The sequence below is a fragment of the Schistocerca serialis genome, chromosome 3 (genome assembly GCF_023864345.2).
Source record: "Schistocerca serialis cubense isolate TAMUIC-IGC-003099 chromosome 3, iqSchSeri2.2, whole genome shotgun sequence".
Taxonomy (NCBI): domain Eukaryota; kingdom Metazoa; phylum Arthropoda; class Insecta; order Orthoptera; family Acrididae; genus Schistocerca; species Schistocerca serialis.
Genome location: NC_064640.1, coordinates 286,468,157 through 286,491,854, shown reverse-complemented (window position 1 = coordinate 286,491,854; position 23,698 = coordinate 286,468,157). Strand labels below are relative to the sequence as shown.

General features: G+C 42.5%; 1 protein-coding gene across 1 annotated transcript in view; it reads right to left on the bottom strand.

The window, feature by feature from the left end:
* LOC126470068 (endoribonuclease Dcr-1-like) overlaps window positions 1–23,698 on the bottom strand; it is a 287,625-nt gene that overhangs the window by 248,691 nt on the left and 15,236 nt on the right. Inside the window, exon 2 of the mRNA XM_050097576.1 lies at window positions 16,018–16,089. Coding sequence (XP_049953533.1) covers window positions 16,018–16,077 — 60 coding nt within the window. The 5' untranslated portion in view covers window positions 16,078–16,089. The remainder of the gene's footprint in view (window positions 1–16,017; window positions 16,090–23,698) is intronic.

Here is a 23,698-nt window from a genome sequence, read left to right as displayed (position 1 = left end):
AGCAGAGTTATTAAGGGACAGGTTCCACCATGAGTAACCTCACTGCGCAGCCCTGCGGACTGGGGAAGCTGCAAGCTGCTGGGCCATGTCAGCTCACTGGCTCTGGCCCGGCAGTCTGGGTACGGCTCACCAGACCACCAGGCCAGGCAGGCCGGCCCATGGGCTGTATGGGCCAGGCTGTGAAACACAGGCTGGGCAGGCTGAAACCAGCACTGTGCATGACTACTCATGACACAGTACAAAGTTCTTAAGTTTTCATGTACAGTGATATTAAATTACCATCTCTGTTGATCATAAGACGCAGTGACTGCAAAACTTCATATAGACAACTAAAGCCTAGAAATGACACACTCATGTTCATTCCTCCTGAGGTTAGAGTAAATACAAAAGATGACTGAAGAAGTAAATTAGCCAAAATTGCTATAAGTTACTGATTTTGATATGTAAATGTTAAAAAGGATACCATAAAAAAGCAGCAAAATGATTATCACATGAAAACCTGTGTCAAAACACTGTTCTTAGAGTGTTGCTTTTCTCTTTTCCACCTTCTACACCATTACTTTCTAACAGTTTCTTTTAAGTTTGGAAAGACGATACTAGTGCAGTGAAGGGCTCTAAACTGATACACAACAGGCTCATTTGAAACATTTTGAGTACACTTTCACTGTGGCTGGAACCTAGTATTCACAAAATTAATGCTTATAAAATGAGCATATACGTGAAAATACACTGTGAATTTCAGAATAAATTCTCAGTCCGGCACACAGTTTTAATCTGGCAGGAAGTTTCAAATCAGCACACACTCCACTGCAGAGCGACAATTTCATTCTGGAAACATTCCCCAGGCTGTGGCAAAGCCATGTCTCTGCAATATCCTTTCTTCCAGGAGTGCTAGTTCCGCATGGTTTGCAGGAGAGCTTCTGTGAAGTTTGGATGGTAGGAGGCAAGGTACTGGTGGAATTAAAACTGTGAAGACGGGTCGTGAGTCGTGCTTGGGTAGCTCAGTTGGTGGAGCACTTGCCCGTGAAAGGCAAAGGTCCCGAGTTCAAGTTTCTGTCCGGCACACAGTTTTAATCTGCCAGGAAGTTACATTGTGAATTGGCAGAATGCCCAAAAATGTGTATACCTACATACAGTGTCTTGCTCACAAAGAAACACAACAAGAGAATGAATGTTTACACAGATTTATCTTCATTATGGCCACTGCGCACACCATTTTTATCTGAGAAGGATCACAGCAGTAACCATGATCATTATCATCCAAGCCACGTTTTGAGTGCACTGAAACTTACCTCGGCTCCTTGTCAGATAGGAGTCCTGAAAGAGACTGACAAGAAGAGCTGCATGGTTCATGATATGTTTATCTGGTGCATGCAAGAATGTAGCGTAACTCCAACATTTGAAATGAAAGTAAAGAAGACTTGTACTGACTGTATATTTCCAGATTTCTAACCAGGGTGGTGACTTTCGATGTCTGGCCCATTCATCTGCAGAATATGGTGCAGAAAATGATGCAAAATACACTAACCGACTCAGTGTCAACCAGACAGGCATTGTTGGTGATGCATTGCTACTTACAAACTACGGCCCTTGTGGCACATTTGTTGTTTCCCATTATCCATCTCCTGGGTGTCTTCAACATTACATACTTGATGAACGACCAGATTTTAATAAACTGAGACTCTGGCCCAAAGCTTTGCTTAAATCAAAACTTCCGTTACCATTTTAAGTTTTCTGGCAAACAAATTTTGATACAGTCCTCAATTGCCCTGCAACATAACACTAGGACTTGTATTGTCATACAGGTATTTTTATATGTCACTGCACAGCAGATTTACTTCATTTCTTCAGTCAAGTATGCCATTCATGTTCTTTGTACTTGTCCTCCATTCTCAGGATAGTATGTCATACATACGACATGTCACATTGTCATGGAGTGCAGTAAATGCCTAGTTTTTGGGAATCTAGCAAGCCTTTAATGCAACAAAGCAGAGCACCTATATTTTCTGAGAGACATAAAATATATATGATGTTAAGGTTCTGTAGAAGCCTCCAGTATCTTTTTTTCTTCTCCAGTGATTCAGAGAACATGAATCATGCAATGATCCTTGGTTTTTCTTTTTCTTTGTATAGTTTGATCTCCATTCCTCTCATGGAAGTAGTTTGTTTTTTTTTTTTTTTAGCAGCAAAATCTGCTCAGTTTGCTGATACAAGTACCTATTCCTTCAGAAATTATTTAAGCATGTTCATTTCTTCAGTGAAGCTCTCTTTGTCCATGAATGTTTGAGCTCTACTGACTATAGTTTTCAGCACTGCATTTATTTACTTATTTAATTTTTGTAATCTACATCTTCATCAATAAACGACTGTCTATATGCCTCCGTATGAGCCCTAATTTCTCACACCTTATCTTCATAGTCCTTACGCGCAATGTATGTTGGAAGCAACACGATCGATCTTCTGTTAGCTTCAAATGCCAGTTCACTAAATTCTCTCAACAATGTTCCTCGAAAATAATATCACCTACCCTCCAGGGATTCCCATTTGAGTTCACAAAACATCTCTGAAAAACTTGTGTGCTGTGCAAACCTACTGGTAACAAATCTAACAGCCCACCTATAATTGCTTTGATTTCTTCCTTTAATTTGATCTCATATGGATCCCAAACACTCTAGCAATACTCAACAACAGTTCGCACTAGCATCCTATATGTGGCCTCCCTTACAGACTAACAACACTGTCCTGGAATTCACCCAATAAACCAAATTTGACCACTCACCTTTCCTACCACAATCCTTGTATGCTCGTTCCATTTCATATTGCTTTGTAACATTACTCCCAGATATTCAAACGATATAACTGTGTCAAGCAGGACACTACTAATGCTGTCATCCACACTAACTTACATTTTTCTATATTTAGAGCTAGCTGCCATTCATCACACTAACTAGAAATGTCTAAGTCATCTTGCATCCTCCTACAGTCACTCAACTTCGACACCGTACCGTACACCACGGGATCATCAGCAAACAACTGCAGACTGCTGCTCAACCTGTCTGCCAAATCATTTACATATATAAAGAATAACAGCAGTCCTATCACACTTCCCTGGCACACTCCTGATGATACGCTTGTCTCTGATGAACATGTACTGTTGACGACAACATACTGGGTTATGCTACTGAAGAATCTTCGAGGCACTAACATATTTGGGAACCTTTACCTTATGCTTGTACCTTCTTTTAACAACCTGTGCTGGGGCACCATGTCAAACGCTTTCCTGAAGTCTAGAAATATGGAATCTGCCTGTTGCCCTTCAGCCATAGTTCACAGTATATCATGTGAGAAAAGGGCGAGCTGAGTTTTACACAAGCAATGCTTTATGAAACCATGCTGATTCATTGATATAAGTTTCTCATTCTCAAAAAAATTTGTTATATTCAAACAGAGAATATGTTCAAAGATTCTGCAGCAAACATGTTAATTTTGCAGGTCTGTTCCTTTACCCTTCTTATACACACGAGTCACCTGCACTTTTTTCCACAGTTGTTTGGGACTTTGCACTGAGCGACAGATTTGCGATAAATGCAAGTAAGTAGGGGGCCAATGCCGTACAGTAGTCTTTAAAAAACCAAATTGGGATTCCATCCAGAGATGGTGACTTATTTGTTTTCAATTCCTTCAGTTGTTTCTCTATGCCAGGGATGCTTATTACTATGTCGTCCATTCGAGGCACTGTTTGATGGTCAAATGACAGTATGTTTGTATAATTCTTCTGCATGAACGATTTCTTGAAGGTGAAATTTAAAACTTTGGCTTTCATTTTTCTATCTTTAACTGCCATCCCACACTGGTCAACAAGTGACTGGATGGAAGCCTGAGACTCACTTAGCAATTCTACATAGGACCAGAATTTTCTTGTGTTCTCTGCCAGATCTTTTGCTAAGTTATCATGTTGGTAGCAGTTGTATACTCTGCACATAGATCTCTTCACAGACACATGAATCTCTACTAACTTTTGCTGGTCATCATTTGTGGGTTCTCTTTTCATCCGAGTGTGCAACAGCCTCTGCTTCCTCAACATCTTCTGAATCTCATTATTAAACCATGGTGGGTCTTTTACAACCTTAATCCACTTAGTAGGCTCATGATTCTCCAGACAATGATTTACAATCTACTTAAACTTTGCCCATAATTCCTCTACATCCATCCTACTGGAACTTAGTGTTGTCAATTCACTTTTTAAGTGTGATGCTAACAATTGCTTATCTGCTCTTTCTAGCAGAAACTCTCTCCTAGCTTTCTCAACTGAATTATTAATTTTCACAACCATAGTTGCTATAATGACATCATGATCACCAATCACCACTTCTATACTGACGTTGTCGATAACATTCGGCCTATTTGTAGCTAAAGGGTCCAAGATATTTCCATTGTGTGTGGGCTGCCAAACTAGCTGCTCAAGGCAGTTTTCATAAAATGTGTTCAAAGTACTTTGCATGACTGTCTGTACCCCTGCAGTGAATCCATAGACATCCTGGTCTATACTCGACAGGTTAAAGTTGCATCCAACTAATATAGCATGATATGCTTATTTCCGCACTACTGACCATAGACTTTCTGCTAATGACTCAAACTGTCACAGTTGAGTAACGGGCCAGCAAAAACATCCAACAATGAACTTGATTTCACCTATAGTATGTTTAAAATTAGTTGTAACATTTCATGTTTGGCTGCCCGGAGGGGGACGTTACCCTGTTGCCCAGGTAACACCAACGGTGAGCCAGCTTTCCCTACCACGCAGCTTGCGGATTGACTGGTAATGCGCCCCTGTTGTCACACCATGAATAAACAGCACACATTACATGCATCAGTGTTCGTCAGCTCTTGCTGTAATGTCATATTTTCTGGTGTTAAAGTGTTCTGTAGTCATCAGGTATTGTGAACAAGTGTTCTGTGTTGGCGCTACAGTAATAACAACAGTGCAGTAGATCTGAATACTAAATTTTCAATAAAAGTGTCGCCTGAGAATACGTTCATGCGCTGGGAAGACAACGTTCTGCTGCAAAACATTCCTCAGAGTTCAACAATAATAATGAACGAAACTGATTACCACTCTGTTGTGATGCCGTGGAAAAAAAAAAATAATAATAATAATATTTTGCGGGTACAAAGAAATATTCCATGAGACAAAGGTGAATCTAGCATGTATAAGGCAAAGGTAATCAAACTTTTGGTGCTGTACTAGCCAAAACTTCATGCTACCGGTTCGACAAACTGGCTAATGGTAAAGGGAATAATTTAATCAGCTTTCCTCCATATCATGCTACTTTAAATCCGACAGAGTATATGAACCTATGTGAAAAATAATGTGGCAAAAAATAAGTAGTTCATGCTCAGTGAGGTTGAAATGCTGACGAAAGAAGCCACTGAAAATGCACGACAGGACTGGTCTTGATTTGTCAGCCATACCAAGAAGGCAGTTCAGGAGACATTGATTCATGGAGGACTGTGACGAGTTTTAACGAAAATGTAATTTCTCTTGGTATCATTTTAAAATATGCTTCTTTTATCAAAACACAGCAGAGTTCAGAAACATTCATCTCACTAACATTCTAGTGCAGTTGAAATTATGACAGAATCCTGAAACAGTGTATTACGAAACTAACAACTGGGTGCTAGTCAGGTCAATAGTTTATGAAACAGCTCATTCTCAGTATAAAAATAAACTCTTAACTTCTTCACTTATACAGTCACAAAATCCACAGCAGTTCTCATTTCTCCAGCTATCAATGGCTCTCAACAATTCAGTTATTTCACTGAAAAAATCTATAGTTGTTTGAATATCGCAGTAACTATGGTAGTTTCGTATATTAATCGTATGGCAAAACACTCTCGTCTTTACGTGCTATTATTTGCCAATATCTTGTTTGGATATCTCAAACCATTTATGAGATACAAGGAATTTATGAATATTTTATCATAGTTTTTGCACTGATGCACGAGTTTGTCATGGAGTGCTTTACATACATTAAATCTTCTTGGAATTGGAAACAAACATCGATATCCCTACAAGTTTAAAGAATAATTCAATATATCATCTACATTTAATACACAGCAACCTGTAACCTACCACGCACCAAACACGAATTCATAGCCATACCTATTTTTCACTGAAAACTAGGAATTTCTTGCAGAAGTTCACCTATTATCGAAATATCACAATAACAATTACCATTAATAAAATGATAGCTGGTCCAGCATGAATCTGACGAATTAATAAACTATAAGGTGTGTAAGAATTAGTTTATTACCAAATAGTTTCTTTAAAAGTGTTTGATAAAGATTGCAGATCAGTTGGTTTGGGCGGCTTTCTGTTCATGCAGACAAGTGAGCCTGACAGGTTTTACACCTAGGAGGCCTGGCCTTATACTATGGTCACCTGCTGGCGCGCCAGCTCTAATCGGCAACTATGCTTCCCTCCACTCACTCCATACTGAACTGTCAAAAGTCACAACTTATTTTAAAAGCACCATACACCAGTTATACATGAACATATAACTGCATTGTCACACTCAACTTCGATTTCAATACAGAAAATATTTTTGTCAACCACAATGAACACTCCCCCTCCTATGGCCTCTAATTGTCTTTCTCATATTACTTCCCTGAATCACTAAATATCTCAGAGCATTCCACTTCGGGTTTCAGCCAGCTCTTGATCCTGTGAATAATATGAGAGTGAAAACTTTCCTGGAAGGCAATAAATTCAGGAACTTTGTTACGAGCACTTTGACAATTTACTAATAAAATTTTGACAGTCTTTACTCTGAATGCAGACTGACTGGTGAGTGTTCATAAGAGTAGTTCAAATCACTGTCTAGCCTAGTAAGGGATAGTGACTTGTGAAATGCAAGAAGTTACTTGAAAATTTTAAAAATCTGTCTTCACATGGTGACTGAAGAACTATTTGCTCTGACCCTTCCTGTGTACCAACAGAAACACTGCAAAAATACACAAGGCCAAAGCAAATACAGAAGTACGAAGCTAATCCGGCATCCGTGAATGGAAAGAGGGCCAATGCTTTTATGTTCATTCAATACGAACTGACAGAGGTAAATATTACCAAACATGGACAGAGGGCAGGACATTATGATGATTATTACTGTTTTAAGGGACAACAATTTAGTCATTTGTCTCTCAATCCTCAAAACTGACCAGCTGCCGCTGGTGCGACACTGAAATCAATTGACTTGCTGCAACACATCTAGTTCAGAACATCAAATGGATAAGACAATGAGGAGATGTCTAAAAACTCAATACATTATTTAGTATAAGGTGTGCCCAAATAAAAAGGAGACAGCAGTTATATGTAAAGGAATTTTAATAACCATGGTAAAATTAGTTCATGAGAAACAGTAAAGCTATCTATAATTGCTACAGACATTGATACAACAATCCTGGCACGTAGGATGGGAGTGGATGGTTTCAGTATAGGAACTCATGGGTTGTTCATGGGTCCAGTTTTCAATAGTGTCCTGCACTTCCTTGTCACAGGTGAACATCTGGCTTTTAAGATATCGTTTTAAAGGACCAAAAATATGCAAGTTACTTGGGGAGATATTGGGGATGTAAGGAGAATGTTCCAAGACCTCCCAATGAAATTTTTGAAGACCTAAAGGGTCTTCTTAGCCAAATGTGGCATAGCCTTGTCCTGTAGCAGCACTGCCCCAATCAAGAGCTTGACCCTGCACTTGTTCTTGATGGGCTGTTTGAGTCGCAGTACCACGTTTCAATGCTGCACAGTGTTAACTGTTGCACCCCGTGGTACCCAGTTGCCGTGTAGAAGAAGAAACTGAGTATCTTTGGTTGGTAGGTTGGTTTAAAAGAGGGGAGGGGGGGGGGGGGGGGGGGGGGGAGTGACCAAGCTGCTAGGTCATCAGTCCCTCGTTCTGATTAAAATAATTCCACAAGGGTGGGCGTAAAACAAACGAAAACACAAAACATAGCTGGAAAAAAGGAAAAATCACAAGAACGACAGTAGGGCAACAATCACTAAAATAGACAAAAGTGGACAAGAAAACCAGAGATAGATGCAAGAAACAGGTAGAAGGGATAAAACCAAGAGAGCAGATGACCGTGGCTGGCCGACCATGAGAATAAAAAGGAAAAGCCAGCTGCTCTGCAACACATTAAAACATCCAGCATAAAAGCACTAGGGTGGAGAATACAAAGGGACAAAGGACATGCGCTAAGACTTAGATCGAATGATAAAACCCACCCTCACGTATAAAACATAAAACTAAATTAGCTGACGAGGTGTTGTCAGCTAAAATTAATGGTAACGAGTCCGGTAACTGAAAAGTCAGTCACATGGTAGCCAGAGGAGGACAGCTCAAGAAGATACGTGCCACTGTCCGCCGGGCACCACACCGACACTGAGGTGGGTCATCGCGGCGCAGGAGCTAGCCATGTGTCACTCAAACGTGGCCAATGCCGAGCCGAAAGAGAACCAGAGAGTACCCGCGAGAGGCTCGCATGGAGGTCTTCCAGGCGTTCATAGTCTCCTTAATGGCACGCAGTTTGTTGTGCACACTGACATTATTCCATTCCATCTCCCAAAGGTGAAAAACCTTTCAGCGTAATACTAAACGCAGGTCAGTTTCAGAGATGCTGATCTCCATAAACGGTTTCCGCGTAGCCTGTTTGGCCAGCTTGTCGACAAGTTCGTTGCCTGAGAATCTGACGTGGCCTGGGGTCCAGACAAACACCACCGAATGACTGGACCGTTCCAGGGCATAGAGGGATACCTGGATGGACGCTACCAAAGGATGACGAGGGTAGCACTGGTCGATAGCTTGTAGGCTGCTCAAGGAGTCAGTAAACAGGACAAATGACTCACCAGGGCATGAGTGGATGTGCTCAAGAGCACAAGATATGGCTGCTAGCTCTGCAGTGAAAACACTGCAGCCATCTGGCAAGGAGTGCTGTTCTATATGTCCTCCATGAACATAGGAAAAGCCAATGTGACCATCCGCCATCGAGCCATCAGTGTAAACCACTTCATGGCCTCAGTATGCATCAAGAATCGAGAGGAAGTGACAGCGGAAAGTAGCAGAGTTAACTGAGTTCTTAGGGCCATGTGAAAGGTCCAGGCGAAGCTTCAGCCAAGGTTTACACCATGGAGGTGTACGTGAATGGACCTCAAGGGCAGAAGGGATCAGATGCGAACCGCAATTGTAAGCCCTGACCTGGGCCGCCGATGCGGGAGATGAACCAACGTGGGCAGGAAAAGGAGACGGTAATTCGGATGCGCAGGAGAACTACGAATATGTGCAACATAACTGATGAGCAGTTGTGCATGCCTAACCTTCAACGGAGGAACTCCAGCCTCTACCAGGACGCTTGTCACCGGACTAACTCTAAAAGCTCCCCTCACTAGTCAAACACCACAGGGTGCACTGGGTTGAGTAAATGCAATGCTGAGGGTGCCGCCGAACCATAAACCAGGTTCCCACAGTCAAGGCTGGATTGAACAAGGGCTCTGTAGAGCTGCAGCAGCGTAGAGCGATCCGCACCACAGTTGGTGTCGCTCAGGCAGCAGAGGGCATTGAGGTGCTGCCAGTACTTCTGCTTAAGCTGACGAAGGTGAGGAAGCCAAGTCAACTGGACATCGAAAACCAGCCCTAAGAATCGATATGTCTCCACTACAGTAAGTGGATCGTCATTAAGGTAAAGTTCTGGTTCCAGACGAATGGTATGATGCTGACAGAAGTGCATAATGCACGACTTTGCAGCTGAAACCTGGAAGCTGTAGGCTAGAGCCCATGACAGCACCTTGTGAATGGCTCCCTGTAGGTGCCGCTCAGCAACACCAGTACTGGAGAAGCAGTACGAAATGCAGAAGTCATCTGTATACAGAGAAGGTGAGACAGATGAACCTACAGCTGTTGCTAGACCATTAATGGCCACTAAAAATAGAGATACAATCAATACAGAGCCCTGCAGGACTCCATTCTCCTGGATATGGGGGGAACTATGGGAGGCACCAACCTGCACACGGAAAGTATGGAGCAACAGGAAATTTTGGATAAAAATCGGGAAATCGGGAGCGAGCCCCGGAAAACCCACTCATACAGTGTGGCACGGATATGATATCGCCAGATTCTGTCATAAGCTTTGCGTAAGTAAAAAAAAAAAAAAGAAAAGGCACCAAGGTGTTGGCATCTGGAAAAGGCTGTTCGGATGGCAGACTTGAGGTACAGAATATTATCAGTGGTAGAGCGACCCTGGCAGAAACTGATCTGACATGGAGCCAGTAGGCCACGTGACTCCAGGACTCACTCAACCCAACTGCCGACACACCCTACATTCTAGCAGCTTACAAAGAACGTTGGTGAGGCTGATGGGGCGATATCTATCCACATCAATCGGGTTTTTTCCGGGTTTGAGCACTGGTAGTATGGTGCTCTCCCTCCAATGCGATGGAAAGACATCATCGCACCAGATCCGGTTGAAGATGACGAGGAGAGGGGTGGGTTGTTTAGGGGGAAGAGACCAAACAGCGAGGTCATCAGTCTCATTGGATTAGGGAAGGATGGGGAAGGAAGTCGGCCGTGCCCTTTGAAAGGAACCATCCCAGCATTTGCCTGGTGCGATTTAGGGAAATCACGGAAAACCTAAATCAGGATGGCCGGACGCGGGATTGAACCGTCGTCCTTCCGATGACGAGGAGATTTTGCTTGTAGTCAGATGAGAGATGTTCAAGCATTTGACTGTTGATCCAATGTGGCCCAGGAGCTGTGTCGGGGCCATGTGCAAGGGCACTGAGAAGCTCCCATTCTGTAAATGGGGCATTACAGGGTTCACTGGGGTGTGTAGTGAACGAGAGGACTTTCCCTTCCATCCGCCATTTGAGAGTGCAAAAGGCTGGGGGGGGGGGGGGGGGGGGGGTAATTCTCCGACACAGAGGCTCGAGCATAGTGCTCAGCAAAAAGCTCGGCAATCAAGTTGGTGTCAGTAGATAACACGCCATCGATGGTAACGCCAGGGACACCTGCTGGGGTCTGCTACCCAAAAACACGTCTTATCTTCATCCAGACTTGGGTAGGTGACATATGGCACCCAATGGTTGAGACATACCTATCCCAACACTCCTGTTTTAGTCTTATGATAAGCTGGCGAATGGGGGCATGGAGCCGCTTATGTCACTTAGGGCTCGCCGACACTCTTTAATTGCCTCAGCGACTTCCGGTGTCCACCAAGGTACTGACTTTCGCCGGGGGGCACCATAAGTAACAAGGGATCACATTTTCCACCTCAGAAATGATTGTTGTAGTGACTTACTCAACCACAACATTGGTGGCACCATGTGGCGAATGGGGGGATTGGGGTGGCATTTAATGGTGACAGCAGAGGTGAAGGCTTCCCAGTCAGCCTTACTGCTGTATTGAAAGACCATCTGGGTAGGCATGAGTGGACACGATGCCGGGAGAGTGACAGAAAGATGGGGAAGTGGTCACTACCACACAGGTCATCATGCGCTCTCATGTGGATAGATGGGAGAAATCCAGAACTGCAAATCGAGAGATCAGTCGCTAAATATATGCCATGTGCCACACTGAAATGTGTGGGGGCGCCTGTGTTTAAGAGGCTGAGGTCGAGTTGTGACAGTAAAGTTTCGACATCTCTGCTTCGGCCAGTAAGCACAGTGCCACCCCACAAGGGGTTATGGGTGTTAAAATCTTCCAAAAGTAGGAAAGGTTTAGGGAGTTGATCAGTCAGTGCAGCCAATACATTCAGGGGTTCTGCACCATCTGGAGGGAGACATATCCGTATCCTGATAACCACAGCTTCAAGAGGAGTTTGAAGAGGGCACATGTTCACTACATACCGAGTTCAGGACATAGACGCAAACTCCACCCTACACTATTATAGTCACTACAGTTCCTGTAATATTCCTTATAGCTGCGGAGGGCAGGGGTCCACATTGCTGGGAACCAGGTTTCCTGGAGGGTAATGCAGATAGCAGGTGTAAAGTTTAACAGCTGCCATAGCTCAGTCAGGCAGTGGAAAAAACCGCCGCAATTCCACTGGAGGCTGATGTGATCATGAGGCTGGGAAGGCATGGAACATTCAATGAGGCAGTTTACGCCTCAGGGTCACCTGCTGCCAGCGACTTATTGCCTGAGCAGTCTATATCCATTGTGTCTGAGGGTCCGGCGAGATCTAGGTCCTCATCGGACGCCAGAATCACCACCTCATCCTCAGATGGAGAGCTTGTAGGTTGCGGTGGTGTGGGTGCCACCGCAATTCCTTTGGTCTTGGGGTCTTCTTTTTTAATTTTTCTCACTGCTCCTTGGGTTTCTCTGGCTGGGAGGGTTTCACTGATTCAGTCTCTGGGACTGAGGATTAGTGTGAAGCCCTATGACCAGCTGCTTTTGGGCACTTCAACCACTGGCGGGTGACATCTTTCCCACTAGTAGAAACATGGGAAAGGAGTGAACCAAGGGACCCCTTCCTAGCGAGAGAAGCCGAACGAGGCTTACGTTTCTCTGGCTGAGATGTGGGGACTGATATCCCCGATGGTTGAGGGGTTCAGCCCGAAGTAGGTGGTGCGGGAGCAACAGTGGGGGATGTGCCCCCTACCATCATGGGGGTCAGTGTAGTCTTACGGCTTTGAGAGATGACTGGAATTGGTGCAACAGATGGGGCTGGAACAGTAGTTATAGCGGCGGTGTAAGTTGTTGTCATACGCACGGGATGGAGCCTTTCAAATTTCCTCTTAGCCTCAATGTAGGTCAGTTGGTCCAGGGTCTTGTACTCCATTATTTTCCTTTCCTTCTGTAGAATCCTGCAGTCCGGCAAGCAAGGGGAATGGGACTCTCCACAGTTGACACAGATGGGAGGCGGGGCACAGAGAGTATTGGGATGTCCACAATCTCAACATGTGACGTTGGAAGTACAGCAGGAAGACATATACTTGAACTTCCAGTACTTAAAGCACCACAATGGGGAGGAATATAGCATGGGTGGCAACCTGATAATCCCTCGGACCCCGATGGACGCGCTGGAAGAAATGGACACCTCGTTGCTCTAAAGTTGGCATGCAGCTCATCATCGGACTGTAAAAGAAGGTCCCTGTGGAATATAACACTGCGGACCATTTTTAAGCTCTTATGGGGTGCGATGGTGACAGAAACATCCCCCAACTTGTCACAAGCAAGTAATACCTGTGACTGGGCAGAGGATGCTGTTTTTATCAAGACTGACCCTAACCGCATTTTGGACAAGCCCTGCACCTCCACAAACTTGTCCTCTAATTGCTCCACAAAAAACTGAGGCTTCACTGACAGGAAGGATTCCCCATCAACTCCCGTACATACGAGGTACTGGGGCGAATAAGCTTTGCTACCATCCTTAGCCTGGCATTCCTCCCATGGTACAGCCAGGGAGGGGAACGATTTGGGGTCGTATTTCTTAGCACTGAAGTTAGACCTTGACCGTTTAGAGACCGCTGGTGGTGTACCACCAGCACGAGATGATGTACTATGCTTCATGGCGTTTCATCCGTCCTGATGCAACCCACTCTGACCAGGGGTCCTCCCCACGGGCGCCACCTAGCTGCAGCAAAGGCCACCTGGCACGATGGCCATTGCCAGGAGTCCCGATGCCCCAGGGTGACGGGATCTACTCCTTGGAATACATGGGGAGTTAACGGAGCAGGCATCAGTAGAACAATCCCTGTGTGGTCAGGGGGCTACACCCAACAAGGTACATGGCGGATCCAACATCACAGTGGACTGGCTAACAGTCTGGATATCAGGTGTAAACGAGCTAAGAAGTATATTATCGTCGCAGCATAGAAAGCGATACAGCACAGTGGGCGGCTGAAAATGCACCCAGGAGGGTGACCTCGGCCAACAGCTGGAGAATGAGCTGAAGTGCTGATCCACGCTGACAAAGGATGCAAGAGGTCTCAGCGCACGATGGACATGATGCACCATGTAAGGCGCCCTTCCGCAATTGGCTCGCTCTTCGGGAAAATTTAGAAGGATGGAGGTCAAACCCTACAGGGTACCATCACATAAAGGCCGAAACGTGTGAGACTCCTTTTAGTTGCCTCTTATGACAGGCAGGAATACCTCAGGCCTATTATAACCCCCGGACCCACAGGGGGACTGAGTATCTTTTCTGACTTCGAGGCAGAGTGGGCTTCTTTTGGATGATGGGAGCCGGAATGCCACCATTCCATGCACATCCGTTTAGAAACAGGGTCAAAGTGGTGACACCACATTTAATTGCATGCCACATGTGATGTCACTCCATGTATCTCAACAGATCAGTTGGGCAAACACCCATCCTTGCCACCTTCTGATTCTCTGAAAGATACTTGGGCACCCACTGTGCACAAACTTTGCCATAATGAATCTTCTTGAGGATTCTGTGATGCAAAGTTTGTCTGATTATCGACAGTTCAACAGCAGTGTCACATGAAGTGATAAAACAATTCACCTGTACGTTCTCTTCCACAGCTGAAATGGTGTCAGCAGTCGTGACAACATGTGCCTGCCCAGGATGTTTACACATCCCACCTTAGGATGCTGATATCACAGGAATATTGTGCTCCATGTGACCCACTGCTCACTGCATACGGCCTTCACCTAGTGATAGATTTGTGAAGCATGTTGCCCTCCTGCACAAAGATATTGGATAACTGCTCTTTGTGATGATCAGGGGGAATTCATCATTTAACAAACTGCGGAGACAATTCTCCAGGAAAGAGGAAATTGCAGCAAAGCTATTCACTCTGCTTGCACAACTGGGAATACCACCACACCATCTCTTGGCAAACACATCCACCCACTGGGATTACACACAACACCACTACAGCGAAGTCTCCTTTTCAATTGGGTATACCTTATAAAAGTAAAGGATATAAGGAAACTGAACAGACACAAGATACAAACATCATAAACAACTAAAAAAATTGTGTCAACTTCCTCGTGGAGCTCATTTAACCTTATACATCAAGAGGAATCATTGAATGGCTGTCTTGTCACCTGCAGGTATGAGGGCTACACGCTCCATCTCCACAATGATCAAACTCAATAGGGCTATGTGATATGGTAAGGAAGATATTGCACTCACAAAGAAGTGTGTTCCTATACAAAGCTACAGCACCCCTTCTGGTGTGCCTGAAAGTAAGTCTGTCATGCAACAGATTCCTTAGATTGCCACAAGATCATATTTCGTAGCCTTGTTAATCATTCAATCATCAAAATTTGTTTTCCAAAATATTCATGTAACTTCAGTACCCTTGTGACTGTAGTCCTAGAGTCCACATCATGAATCTCGGCCAGGAAACCACTAATGGATGAGATTGAGCACATTCCTGTGTAACTCTGGTCACTTATGTACAGGCAGCTTATTGAGTCGAAACACAAAAGTAGGTGCTTATCTCATGAATCCTGATGTGTCGAAAAGGCCAAATGAGCAGAACAGGAGACTGCCATGTCTGTGTTTATTGAAACATCCTGGTTTTTATCTGGTGTGATTTTAAGAAACTGTGGAAAAGTTAAAACAATACAGTAAGGATTTAAGCCACAACTCCCCAGAATACCATTTCACTGCCTTCACCACTGTAAAATCTTACTTATATGCATGAACTGGTTAGAAGTGATAAATAATACTAGTGCCATGTACCCTCTATTATGCCTCAGAGGCCCAAACTGTTGCCTGTAAAGCATAATTAAGATCAGGATGAGATCCAAAAAGAGGAGTGTGGAAGAGAATCATCCAATGTTGATCATTTAGATTTCTCCATAATTCAGAAAAAAATATTTTACATACAACATCTATGGTGCTTTGCTTCATCACAGCACTCAGTCATATGCTCAAGTCTTTTAGCCAAGTTTTCTCTTTTTTCTTTTTAATTCCATTATCATGACAAATTAGTCTCTGAAGATGAGAGCCTGAAAAATCTCCACAAAAAAAAAGAGAGAGATCAAAGCTTACCTGGTGTTCTCTTGGAGTTAGTGATTTAGTGTGTATGTTATCACTGAAGTAGTAGGCCATCAGCACCTATACCTGCAACCGACAAGCACTGCAATGAAATGTGTATACAACAACTACCACAAAAGAGTGATATATGTTTAAAAATATGGCAGCTTATTTGGCAACATACTGTAGCATTCTTATATGATCTTTATTTGAGTTGAGTGAGCCTTTTAGAGTAACACTACAAGCATAGAACTTTTTAACGTTCTAGGCTTTTCAGTCAACTGCTAGTTTTTGCCCACAGCTTCAACTAACTGCAATGCAATTTTTGCATTAATTTCTTGTCTAAGAAAAGCGAAAACTGAATGATTCTTGAATTTCTTTCAACAAACCTTTTTTCTATATAGTTTCAATGCACCATCAGTAGTGCGATCATTAAAGACCAAGCACAGGTTTATTAAATCCAGCAATGATTCAGACAACAGACTGCTCATAGTTTTAGGCAAGTAAACATACCATTATTCTCTTTAAATGATTCAAGATGCCTGAGGGCCAGAGCAGGATTTTTATTACTGCCTCTTCAACCGTTAAACTGGAAAATTTCACAGGAAGTGAAAAATCATTTTAGAAAATATCAAGTTAGAAGTCTTAATGGCACTGGGAGCTGGGAGGTTCAGTCACCTGACTGGAAATGTTTTCTTTCTTCACATATGACAACACACCACTTCACAAAGGGTGATAGTTGGGTCTTAAATGGACCTGTTGAGTGCTGAATGTGTGTAGGGTTTTTTCCTTCATCAGTTTATGTTGTTGATAAAAGGGAGAGAGAAGAGACGGGAAGGGGTAAAACCTGCATCCAGCACATTCTTTATTCCTGTCGAATAGCACCAAGGCATTCACCAAGCTTAATGGACCCATCTAACACATGGATTACTATTAACATTCCTCTTAATCGTTGCACAGTTTGCAATGACTTGCCACCTTACTTCTCACACTTTCAAGGTTAGGTATCTCAATTGTGACCACAAATTGGTGTCAGTTACTCTGAGACCTATAATGGGTGTTCAAAAAGAGACGAGGTGGGGACATAATTACAGAAACCAGTACCTGTATGTTAGACGTATTGACCCTGGCTGTTGAGACACTTGTCCCACTGTGACACAAGGTGGTGAAGGACTGTCTTGAAATTGCCAGGGCTGCGATGTTAACCGGTTCTGCACACACTGCTGGATGTTGTCGTATGGGGTGAATCATTTGCCCCTCAGAGCCATTTTAAGGAAACCAAAAATGGCATAATCACAGGGAGAGAGGTCCGGACTGTATGGAGGGTGGCCAAGAACCTCCCATTTGAATTTCTGCAGGAGCGCTGCGACTGTGTTGGCCATATGAGGCTTTGCATTGTCGTGGAGCAGAATGACCCCACAGGTGAGATTGCCTGGTCTTTTTGATTTGATCACTTGGCAAAGGGTGGTCAAGTTTTGCGAGGAACGCTCGGCATTCACTGTTGTCCCGTGCTGCAGGAAGTGAATCAGAAGTGGGCCATCTTGACCAAAGAAGAACATCAGCATAACCTTTCCTGCACTCTTGTGTACGACGACGACCAGCTGAATGTGTGGAACTGGTTAACATCGCAGCCCCAGGAATTTTATGAGACAGCCATTCATCGCCTTGTGACACAGTGGGACAAGTGTCTCAACAGCCAGGGTCAATACTTCTAACATTCAGGTACTGGTTTCTGTAATTATGCCTCTGGCTCGTTTCTTTTTGAACACCCCTTGTACTAAATCTCTTTTAGTACTTACATGGTCATTTGATCTGACAGCTCACTTAATGGGATGCCTAAGTGACTATGTGTCCTAAGGAACATCATGGTTGTGCCAGTGTTATTAAGATTTTCAGTATTTAATATAAGTACATGACCAGCAGAAGAATGCTCCTACCAGAAGACAAAAAACAATATGCTCCTCCTTAAAAGGCTCTGACTGAGAAGTGACATACCAGCTACCTATTCTATCTTCCTCAGTACCTTTAAAAAAATCTTCCCACCAGTTTTGGCTTGTGAGTGTATTGGGGCTCTTTTAAATGTGCAGTTCATCTCTCACTACCACAAGCTCCCTTAACTGTAATTCATTCACACCTCCTAGTCCATATCAAAGGTCACTCATAACCATCCACTCTCATTTGCCCATTCTCATTCTCACTCATTCAACCCAACTCATTGTCATTATCTCTTTCTGTCTCTTTGTCACTGTATCCTGTCTCACAGCAACAGTCTCCTTCATTCTGTCCAACTACTACTACTGCTACTGCTGCTGCTGCTGCTGCTGCTGGCCACTGTCACTGTCTCCTTGCTCTCTTTTACTACCACTGTCTCATTCATTCCTTCCCACTGCTGCTGTATCTTCTCAATGTCACACTTCCACTTGTTCCTTCACTTTATTCCTCTTCCTTTTCCTAGCACTGTTCCGTCACAGTCAGCTATACTCCACTGCCACTGTGTCATTCTCTTTCTCTCAAACATTGTTTTCTTCGCTCTTTCTATAGCACAACCATTGTCTACTATCTTCCAATATTATCACATTTCCATCTCTTCCTCAATGCCACTGTCTCCTCACTCAGCATAAAAAAGTGTGAATATTTTCACATACCCAAAATTTTTGGGGACATTTTTAAAGGTGCTGAGGAACATAGAATGAAGTTGCTGGTACCTCACATTTCAGTCAGAGTCTTTTAAACAGGAGCATATTCACGGTTTTTATGCTCTGATAGGGACATTTTTCCACTGGTTCCCTTTTTTTCCCTGCTACACCAGGACACATCACACACATGAAAAGAATGTGGTGAGTCAGCAAAATTTTGATAGTTTACTTCTGTGAAACTAAAATAAGGCAAAACTAATTTTACACCTCATACCACATTTTACGTGCACAAAAATTTTGCATGTGCTTCAGAACAACATGGGGTTCCCAAAACCCTTACGATGATCTCAGACACACTTTGCAACACATTTCTCCATGCTAAATCATTTTGTGAACTACGTTTTCACCTCATGCCAGACTTTACATGCATATTTTACACATACAAGTAGGTTAAATTTGAACCTATGTATCTTGGAAACTGATAAAGATATCAAGGCATAGTCCATATCAATTCAGGCAGGCTAGGAAAAACTCTTACCTTCATAGTCTCAGATGTTATTGAATTTAGCATATGTTAAAATGCAGGACCAAGTATGAACAGGTATTTTTTGTTTTCTCCAAAAAAAATTTCTGCTCCAAGATACAGCCCTCCAAAGATGACGCTGATCATTTTGAAGATAAGAATTTTGTAAAAATCTTAAAATGCTGTATCTCTGGAACAGTTCTACATATTCTGTTTTAAGGATTGCAAAGAAATCCTCCATTTGGTCTTACTGTCAAAGTTCTTTTACTATAGCATTCTGAACTTTTTTTGTAATTTATGGATTCTTTTTTCAAGAATGCCAATCCATAAAATTTTGATTTTTTTTCTGCTGATTAGTACCATATAGTTCGGCATTCTCTGAAAAGGAGAGCTTCCACTTTTAGGTTCAACAGGATTTACAAACAATTGAAATTTTTACCATACATAAAACCTGCTTTATTACCACATTATCACATAACAGGCTCATAAAAATCAAAACCTAGCCTTATTTAACATAAGTTTAGTTTTGAAAGGTGAGTAAGAGACTCATTTTTTAAGCATTTTAAATGGTCTCAAAATGTATGTGAGAGGTCCAAAGACTTGAACGTTTCAATTTATATAACTTCTATGCACTCTGTTTTGTACTGAAATTAGCCAGTCAATGAACTAAAAATGTGTTCCACTGCTTCACTATCTTCCTTTGATATAGATTGATGCCTTCCTGTAGGACCAATAGGAACTGGAACACTTACAATCTTCAAAACATAGTAAACAGTAAGTGAGCACTGATGGTGTTGTTGCTGACCTTCAGCTGGAAACCTATATCCAGCAGCTGGTCCATGTGGTAGCATAAGTTCACTACAATTCTGCTTAACTCATAACTGGTGTCTATAATCTCTGCAATCCACCAGTCACAGTCATACACACATGCCACAAACATCCTCCTTCTCAGGTTGTGAATCTGAATATTATCCTGCTGTTTCTGAGGTGTTGGCCAAACAAACTAAATTTCTTCTTTCTTGCTCCTTAAAGTGCATGCAATATGAGTTCGCCCATCACTTTGTGGCCAAAAATGTATCTTCTGAATTCCTTTCACAGGAGTAGTTTGCTCGGACCATTCTTATTTTTTTTGCTCATGAAATTCTCTGATTTCCTCTTTGGAGAAAAGAATGAGGGCTGTGGATGTGTAAGATTTCACAACTCTCGTAAAATCCTCAGCATTCTGAATCACAGCTGTATTTGGTCTGGAAAGATTATGTTTTGTAGCATGTTGCTTCAGCAGGCCTCCTACACCATCACAAGGTCCCTTCCCGTGACCAATAGCACTTTATACCCAGTCAGTTGGCGCAAGCGACTTACTCAATTCAAACAGTTGGTGACGATTTTTAAAGTGACTAGGAGCACCATCAGAAATAATGATGATCTTCTCTGCCCCCGTTTGCAGTTGAAGAATTTTGCGCATTGCTAGCAAAGCATGTGCTGAATCATTTCCTGTGTCATCACTTGTAACTCCAACACTTGTGGTCTTGCTTTGAAAATATGTCACTCCTGTAAAAATTGAAACCTGGTCATTACTCCAATTATAACCTTGTACTTCTTGTGGGAGAATTACAGACCCGTTCACAGGAAAATCATAGTGAAGCGCTAAACATAGTTCTTCAGCCTGTAAACACCTTTTCACTTCTGCAACATGTTGTTGGTGCAAATTCTTCAGATGCTGATGTGTTACTGCTTTCACTAACCATTTACCAAGTTCATCAATGAAACTGTCAAAGGCAACAGTTTTCTTAAATAGTTTATTTTCCTCCCATGTCGCATATGTAATTTCTGCAGAGTTATCTGCTACGTCTTCCAGGACAAGTGTCTGTAAAGACAGTCCTCCCTTTCCACGGCAGTCACCGCATTCTTGAAACAAACAAGTATCTTGCTTTACGCCACAGACTACTAATGACTTCACAGGCCCAACCAAGGTGTCATATGTCACGTGCTCCAGAAAGTTATTCAAAGTTACCACACAAAGTTCAAAATTCGTGCAGTACACACATAAACAGAAATCTCTAGGTGGGTGTGGAACTACCCACGTAGGTCGTAGTGCATAAAATTTTTATCTTCCAATGTATGGAGTTGTATAGTTGCTCTTATAAATTGCAAAGGTTACTTTAATACTGTGAGTCGTGTACTTCTTCACTTTCACAACTTTTTGACCTTCAACTGTTACATTTATAATGTCTTTTTTGTTAACACTCTGGCAAGAACAGTCCCATTTATCTTCCATATAAAATGACTGCACTCTTTGAACTTGAGCTGCTTCTACAGGATGACCATAACAGGGATCTGGTCTTCCAAAGACTCCTTTTACAGACCTCGCATTTCTTGATTTGTCTACCATGTACTCTGATACTGATGGAACATGGTTCAAAATTGTTTTCTTTGAAAATGTCTCTGGAATAATAGTTAAAACTTGCACTGTTTCACTGTAGGATGCACAATCATGCTTTGGTTCATTTTCTTCTGACACTGAAATTTCTACTTTGAAGAGTGAGGTCTGTTTTGCTGTATTGTATTCATTCATAGCTTTAGTAATTTCTCTGCACATTCTTGATGCACAGAGCTTAAGACTATACTTCACTGACCACAGTTTCTTAACAAGACTAACAACTACCTCTGTAGTTGATTCATTCAGGGTATTTAATTCTTCCTCTATTGATGCCAAATCTGCACAATCTGCACCATGGGAGGCTTCATCTTGTTCAGATACTATTACTGTTGTTATTCTGTCAAAACATTTAGAATACAAAACGTCATCACTGGAAACATCTTCACTTTGAAATATAGTCTTCAAATGAGAACACTTATTCCCAACCTGAACGAAGTCTGTTTTTTCTTTGTTTTATATATCACCTTTTTATGGATATGCAAATAGTCAGCATACTTCACTTCACTCTCCTGTGGCCCCAGTCAGAAGACATTTCAAACAGGCCTTTTCACAAAACACACTGCAAATGTGACAACTGGCAAATCCCTCACAAAAACACAGAACTCACAGGATGGTCTCAGATTTCTTAGAAGCCTCTTCAGTAAACAAATTAGCACTGAACAACTACAATACAGAAACCTGCAATGAACAACCACGACAAAGAAAAGACAAGAAACTACAACCAAGTGTAAGAAATATCTGCAACCATGAAAGTGAAAAGAAATAACTGCAACAAGGAAAGTGATAAGAAATAACTGCAACAAGGAAAGTGATAAGAAATAACTGCAACAAAGACAATAGAAATAAACACCGTAACAAAGAAATTAGTAAGTAACAACATCAGTGAAGACATACATAACCCTTCAAAGTTACAAATATGATTTTTTAAAAATAAAACCTGTCCAACTTAAAAGAGGAAGCTCTCCTTTACCCTTTAACTGCTCTGGACATGTTAACGCACATGCCTTTGTACCTGTCCCTGTGTGCTCTGAGCGTGTTTCTGTGCGCCACTAGTCCTTCTACGTGGTACTCTGAACGTTTCTACGTATAGTCACGTTCAGAGTACCAGGTAGAAGGACTGGTGGTGCATGTAAACACTTGCAGAGCACACAGGAACAGGTACAAAGGCACGTGCGTTAACATGTCCAGAGCAGTTAAAGGGTTAACATATGCTAAATTCAATAACATCCGAGACTATGAAGTACGCCCCCTGCCTGAATTGATACAGATTATGCATCAAGAAAATATTCAAGACTGTTTGAGATCAAAATCTTAGGAATATGTCATGAAAATATTAGCCATTTGCTGTGCATGGCCATTTTGGAATTAGCAACTTGATTTTGGTACCCAAAAGACACATTTTCTGGTTTTCCCAGAAACTGCCCCTGAAGTAAGTGATGAACTAAATGGTGTCTCCATTAACCCCTTAAATGCAGCAAAGATCACATGTAATACAAAAAGAACCATCTGATTTTTTCCATTTGCCTAAGCTGGAGGAAGTGTGTGATATACAAACTTTGAGTCCATACCGTAGAATAGTTACAGTAAGACAATCCTTCTGTAGTGAATACAAATGGTCCCTAGCCAAAGGGCTGTAATAGCAGTTGACCCTGCCTTTGTCACCAATAAAATCCAATGTATGAGTCCTAGACAAATTCCATACTTATGTGCGGTGTTTTGGAACACATTAGGCAGCGCATGCTGTCACATGCATACCTTTATGCATAGCACTGATCAAAAGCTTGTAATCAAGCATAATAGCAAATTCACTGCATGTTCCGGTCTGTCATAAAGGCCAGGTGATACGTTTGAACTCAACAATGAACACACTGCATGCATTTGGTAGGACTGCTGTTCACCTCACCAGTAGACACAAAAACATGGCTGACACAGGCTACAGTTCTAACCATCTGTATAGGGAGGATGATTGTGCAGTGTTCCCCATTTGTCTACAGAATGTGTAAAAAGACATATCTCAGGAAGAAATACAAGCCAGTGAGGTACATGAAGGGTTGTTCTGCATGTGTACCATAGCAGAATAAGATGTATGTCATTTCTTAA